At 45.1% G+C, this 6,812-nt stretch overlaps 1 protein-coding gene across 2 annotated transcripts in view; it reads left to right on the top strand.

The window, feature by feature from the left end:
- Window positions 1–107: 107 nt before the first annotated feature.
- Window positions 108–6,812, top strand: part of KDM1B (lysine demethylase 1B) — a 42,792-nt gene continuing 36,087 nt past the window's right edge. The window contains exons 1-5 of one of the 2 annotated variants that reach the window (XM_015102829.4): window positions 108–272; window positions 608–651; window positions 4,527–4,626; window positions 5,502–5,629; window positions 6,646–6,735. In XM_015102829.4, the coding sequence (XP_014958315.1) occupies window positions 4,540–4,626; window positions 5,502–5,629; window positions 6,646–6,735 (305 nt within the window). In that variant the 5' untranslated portion in view covers window positions 108–272; window positions 608–651; window positions 4,527–4,539. Of the gene's footprint in view, window positions 273–607; window positions 879–4,526; window positions 4,627–5,501; window positions 5,630–6,645; window positions 6,736–6,812 lie in introns of those variants that run through there. The other variant, XM_042237021.2, reaches the window with a different exon arrangement.

Below are 6,812 nucleotides of genomic sequence, written 5' to 3'. Positions count from 1 at the left end.
AGGCGCCCTGGCTTTGCGCAGCGGCGGAAATGGCCAGGGCGGGGCGAGCCGCGCGGCGGAGGCGAAGGCGGGGACCCGGCTCCTCCCCGGTCCCGCCGGCTCCTCCCACCACGGGTCACGTCGTGACAGGGGCGGAAGCGGCGGCGGCGGCAGCGGCCGAGTTGAGGCTGCGGCTCGCGGCGCGGATCCTGCTGTCCTGTGCGCGCAGCGCGCGGCTCCGGAGAGGCGCCCGCAGCCCGGGGCGGCGCGCTCGGTCTCGCCTGTGCTCCGAGGTGGGGGGGGCGGGGAGGACGCGCGGCTCCGGGGGCGGGCGTGGGGGCAGCGGCGGATTTCTGGTGACAGCTCTGCACAAAGCAACCTGGCCGGGGTGCAAGCTCCCCTGCCCCTGAGCCGCTCTCCTCGCCTGGGTGGGAGGTGGACTGGTCCCTCGGGGCTCTACCTCCGTCCTCGGGTTGGAAAGGGGCGAGGGGTGCGGGGGAGGGTCCCAGCCCGAGGAATTGGGGAGGGGGTGGATTCCTGGCCTGGGGTGTTGGAGCGACCGGCTTCCCGGATTCCTCGCGGTGTTGCGGGTTAATCCACCTCCTCACAGTGTTTGCTTTCTGTACAGGGGTGCCGTCTCCCCGAGACTCCTTGCACGCCTCCAGCGCAAAGGTGAGCCTGGGGAGGCTGCGGCTTCGACTTCGGAGGAGTCGAGAGAGCTTTTCGGAAAGCGAGGCGGCTGCCCGTGGCACAGGGAGCCTTTGGGGGCTCCCTCCTGGGGGCTGTCAGAGCCCTGTCACCCGGGGAGAGGCTGCTGCGAGGAAGGGGGCACCCACCGTCCGGGGGCTGGAACTCGGTCGCTTGCCTCCCAGCTTTGAGAGCGTGGCGGCGAGAAGCCGGTACGGCCTCGCAGGTGCTGTTAGCTGGACTGCAGCGCGGGGACCACGCATTAAGACTCTATCGGCATTGCCAGGTTGCTGGGGTGACTCCTCCGGGACCCGGGACCCGGGACCCGGGACCCAGAGGGGGCGGCCCGATTTCAGTAGCTGTTAGTCAACAGCCCAGCAGCTGGCAGGTGAAAGAGGAAGGAAGAGACAGGCCCAGCTGTAGCGAGTTGGGGGTTCTGTGACCTGGAACCTAGCCAGATGGAGGCTAGGCCTTCCTTCGGGAGAGCGTGCAGGCGTCCACACTACTTCGTTTGGAGGATCGGTCACTCCACCAGTGCACACACAGCTCAAGGCTTTTACACTTTGGTTGGTTGGTGGTTTTTTTTTTTTTAAACCGACTTTAGTGGAAGAAAGGTGAGTGGGAGAGAAGGTTTTCTTCAGGAGGTACAGGAGAAAATGACCATCAATAATTAATTATACTCCGTGCAGAGAAAGTCCTAAACAAAGCATTCGGGCAATTGAACTGGATCCATATGTCTGAAAGTTGATTCTTGTGGGTGCAGTTTTAAGTGGCCCGAAGGGAAATTTTTGCCCCTGTTGTCTCTGGAGAAGTTTCTAGTAGTTTGTCCAGTTTCGAAAAATTATGTTAATGCCACTATACGTTTTTATTTCAACCTGGAGTCCTTTAATTCATATTTTTATGGATTCTGTATGGGTTTTTTTTTTTCAGTTTTTTTAATAAGTTACTTCTGAAAAAATCTTGGAACTTACTAAACTAGAAATCTAGACATTGATATATTCACACATATTTAGGTACCCCCCCCAACCATTTTTTCCTTTTTTTTTTTTTTTTGTCATATTAAGAGAAAACCAAAGCTATGAACTTAAAATTAGGAAGAACTATGCTTATAAGGTCATACTGAACCTGAAACAAATTGATTATATTTAAAGTTAGGTGTGTTTATTAATTTGAGGGAAAATCGGGAAAGCACTTCCAGTATACTAATTTGTTTAACTAACACTTGGTCAGTATTTCTAAGATTATATTTAAAAGCATAAGTAACTGTAGTCCTCCCAATTTAAAATTTTTTCCTCCATTTGAGGCCCCAAGAACCCAGCAACAGTGAAAATAAAGAAATTACAGTGTCAAAAAAGAATGAAGGTACATAACTGTTAATGGTATAATTAAAGGTGAAAATGTACTACTCTGAAAATCTTCAATCATATTTTTCCCAGACCACACAGATTTCTTAACGGCTTTCATAGCTAATGTTTTCATTTCCTCTTAACCATTTCTTGGATTACATCATTCTTTTGCAATCAAAAATATGTTTTTCAGTATACAGTTGGGTTAAAATGTTTGATGAAATTTCCAGAAATTATGCTTTCCTTTGAGAGTGCTTGCATTCCCAAGTAACATGGTCAGATGTTGCTTGAACTGATTTTATTTGCATTCCTAAACCGCACATTAGACGCAAATATTTTTGCTGCAATACTTAACATATACAGTGTACACATTTACATATGCTTTATTCGTGGTTCATTTTATGAATAATGTAGGTTATAAGTTTTATGTAAAGAGATTGTAAATTATTTTGAAAATGTGAGCCAGAAGCCCTTCTTAGGGTATAAGAATTAAGGTAGACTGTAGTACTTCTAAAACCACTTAGTGCTTTATCCCAGAGAAGGCAATGGTACCCACTCCAGTACTCTTGCCTGGAAAATCCCATGGGTGGAGGAGCCTGGTAGGCTGCAGTCCATGGGGTCGCTGAGGGTTGGACACGACTGAGCGACTTCACTTTCACTTTTCAGTTTCATGCATTGGAGAAGGAAATGGCAACCCACTCCAGTGTTCTTGCCTGAAGAATCCCAGGGACAGGGGAGCCTGGTGGGCTGCTGTCTCTGGGATCACACACAGTCGGACACGACTGAGGCGACTTAGCAGCAGCAGCAGCAGCAGTGCTTTATCCAGCTACATAATGAGTGCTGTAGGACTAATGGCAATTTTTTTAAATGGCTAAGAGCTGTAATGAATTTCAGAATATGTATACAGTATATTTGTTCCTATATTAACATAATGATTTTGAGATAGTGAAGACTAAGTCAAAGAAAAACCACCTATAACGTTGGTATCAAGATTTCTCAAAGTTGATGTAGATGGCAGATTGAAAGTTTTTACATGTGATGTTCATAAATCCATAACTTACAAATGTTCATGTAAATAGTGAAAGTGAAGTCGCTCAGTCGTGTCCGACTCTTTGAGACCCCGTGGACTGTGGCCTACCAGGCTCCTCCGTCCATGGGCTTCTCCAGGCAAGAATACTGGAGTGGGTTGCCATTTCCTTTTCCAGGGGATCTTCCCTGATCCAGAGATCGAACCCGGGTCTCCCGCATTGCGGGCAGATGCTTTAACCTCTCAGCCACCAGGGAAGCCCTGGTGTAAACAGTAGGATCACAGTTTATGTAGTGAAGCAATAGGATTACAAGCCCTTCAAAGCTTTTCCCCAAGATTAAGATCATATATGTGGGACTTGTATCTTAACAACACTTCTCCACTTTCAAATTCCACTTTCAATTCCTTATCTGTAGGTATGTCCTATTTATTTCTCATGCTATTGTGAGTATGTGTGTGGAGTAAATATGGACCAGGGAAGGAGATGTCTGATAACTGTAGGATCCATATACTAGCGAGTACTTAGTTATGCTAAGCATTTTTCATTCCTTATTTAAGTTAATTGAAAAAAATGGTAGTATGACAAGTCTTGATCATTCGTGGATTTATGCATTTTTTTTTTTTTTGCGTAGACTTTTGATTCTTAATGTTTTAACTGTGCTGTGATTAAACTAGTTTGAGAACTCAGTTTGTCCAGTGACTGTCTAACCCAGATTCCTGTATTCAATAGCGACCAGATAGTGTGCCTGAGATTTATTTGTTGGGTTTTACTGAGAAGAAATGAATGCTTTTTCTTTTTAAATTATGGTGGTGGTTGGTGGTTTCGTCGCTAAGTTGTGTCCAGCTCTTGCCACCCCATGGACTGTGGCCTGCCTACAGGGTCCTCTGTCCATGGGACTTTCCAGGCAAGAATACTGGAGTGGGTTGCCACTTCCTTTTCCAGGGGATCTTCCCAATCCAGGAATCAAACCGAGGTCTCCTGCACTGCAGGCAGATTCTTTTCCAACTGAGCTACGAGGGAAGCCTGTGTACCTTTTAAAGTAAAATAGATCAAAATTTGGGAACTAAGACGTAGTGAGGAAGAGAGGAACATAAACAAAAATAAGATGTTTTTATTCATTGAATTTTATAAACAGTGTCTTTTGTTTATAGGTCCTTCATTTCTGTATATATGTAAAATATATATACTACTAATGGGTAACATTTATTGAGTACTTACACTAGGCCTGGTGCTTTCAATTAATTATTTTACTTAATCCTCACAACAATACTAGGGTACACACTAGTTGTGCCCATTTTATATATGAGAACACTGAGGCTTAGTCTTAGCTTAAATAACTTGAAAGCAGTGGTTTCACACTCAGGCCATCTAACTGTAGGGCATGCACTCTTACCACCAAAACTACTTAATAACTTGACTCCAGAGTGTTGAAAGTATTAGCAGATGCTCTTATTTAATATTTTCTGTTTTTTCTTTTTCTTGACAGATTTTCTGATACAATGGCGACCTCACGGGGGAGAACAAAGAAAAAAGCATCTTTTGATCATTCTCCAGATAGCCTTCCTTTGAGGAGTTCCGGTAGGCAGGTATCGATTATTTCTTCATTCACTGACCCTGTTTTGAGCCAACGGACTTATTGTGATTGGGACTGAAGAATTAGAGATGAAAGAGTAGAATTCCAGCCCTCAAGGGACTTGCAGTCTAGTGGAAAAATTCACCTTGGGATTTCCAGTGTGATAAAGTGATAGAATGTAGGGAAAAAAGCTTATCTGGCGGAGATAAAGGCATTGCTGTGAAACAGCACAAGGTGTTCAGCTGTGTGGTTGCCTCCAGGATGTGAGCTGGGGCCAGATCATGCTTGGCTTGATATCATTCATAGGCATTCATAGTTAGTTGGGTGCTGTTGATGGCTTACTTGCTGCCATCTTTCTTGTAGGGCCATTTTTTTTTTTAAGGAAAATATTGAATGATGTAATTCTTTCTCTAGAATTTGTCTACAGATTTTTATTGTAGTTTTTAAATCTACAATACTGAGAGGATAGAACTTCTCTAAGCAAAGAGAACAATCTTAATTTGAAAGTGGCTTTCATTTTTTATGATACGGCCTAAAAAAATTTCTTTTTAATTTTTTATTGGTTAGATTATCTGGGTCAGATAATCAATATTGAAGTAGAGTTGAAACAGCTTTTTCCTAAAAGAAGCTAGTATGCATTTTCGGTCTCTACTTAGAGACCTGTTTTCGAAGTGGTGGTTCCAGATTTCTAGCAGATTAGTGAATTGTTTACACAATGCAGTCTCAAGGAAATTGCTGTTATCGTCAGTCCCTACCCCTCTGCCAGGATGCTGTTGATCTTCACACTTAGAACTTCTAACGTGGAAGTGATTTCAGGAGTAAACCTCCCACCACCTCCACCCTGGGCCATGCCAGTGTTGATCTTAACCTCAGCTGGTTCTTTCTCAGGCAAAGAAAAAGGCCACGGAGACGACAGATGAGGATGAAGATGGTGGGTCAGAGAAGAAGTACAGGAAATGTGAAAAAGCAGGCTGTACAGCCACATGTCCGGTGTGCTTTGCAAGTACTTCTGAAAGGTCTGTTTAGATGGCGTGTCTTGGCCTCACCTTCCTGCCAATGATCGCGTTCATCCTCAAAGATAGTCTTCCTAAAGATACATAGAGATACTGCTATCCTGCAGTAGAGACATCGCTGGTACATTTTGTACACATCATACCCCACTATTCACTCCCCCATTAGACTAGCCTGTATCAGCTCTGCACAGTGACCAACCCCCTGTGCTCACATTGCATTCCCCATAGTTGTACCTCTGGAGGTTGGGAATGGGAGGATAGTTTGAGGATGGGATGGGGTAAGAGGTAAGGGGGGAGTAGGGAGAACCTTGAGCTTCCTACGGAGACCAGTGTTTGCTTATTTCTCTGGGCTGCTTTTCTCCCTCTTACAGCATACCTCTGCCTCCAAAGATACATACAGGGTTCATTCAAACTACCTCGCTAATTGCACTCTTGCCATTTTGTTGGGATGATCCAAGCATGACCTTTTACTTCCAATGGAAAGAAATCTTCAGTTAAGATTCAATGAAACCTGGAAAACAAATTCTTTCTTTTTTTTAAATCACAAAGAAGTGGTGGTGTTAGTGTTCATAGTGGCTTTATAGTTCGTTCTTTTGCTACATTATTGGCTGTGTGGCAGGTTTTATTTGCCAGATTGCCCACGGGATGGTCCGATCCCAGCTGGCCAGATGTTGCTGCTAGAGACCACACTTCCCTCCTTCACACACATGCGGCAAGCCCGCTGCCATCCCTTCTTTCACGTCCTAAAACCATATCATCACTCCATGGAGTCCTGATAAAACTAAGTCCCAGGGCCTTTTGATGAGCAGGCAGCTGGGTACCGCAGATGTAAGTCCCTGTGCCCTCCCCATGCATTGTTCTGTGTCAGTCAGCCATTTCTTCTGTTGTAATATCCAGTCATTAGGATTCTAAGTGAAGGTAAGGCAAAATGGGCTCATAGGAGGTGTTTGATAAATGTTAACAGAAAAAGCAAGACATGTTTATTTGTTACCGAATCTATCTGTTTTTGCTGTTTTCAGATGTGCCAAGAATGGCTACACATCCCGATGGTATCACCTCTCCTGTGGGGAGCATTTCTGTAATGAATGCTTTGACCATTACTACAGAAGGTTTGTTCTGATGATTGTTGGAAGTTTTGGGGGTGGAAGGGATGGTGGCGTGGGCAGTGGTGAGGGTCAGATGGTTA

Source organism: Ovis aries, chromosome 20 (genome assembly GCF_016772045.2).
Source record: "Ovis aries strain OAR_USU_Benz2616 breed Rambouillet chromosome 20, ARS-UI_Ramb_v3.0, whole genome shotgun sequence".
In the NCBI taxonomy this organism is placed as follows: domain Eukaryota; kingdom Metazoa; phylum Chordata; class Mammalia; order Artiodactyla; family Bovidae; genus Ovis; species Ovis aries.
The sequence above is the reverse complement of the archived record's forward strand: the minus strand, read 5'-3'. Positions and strand labels throughout refer to the sequence as shown.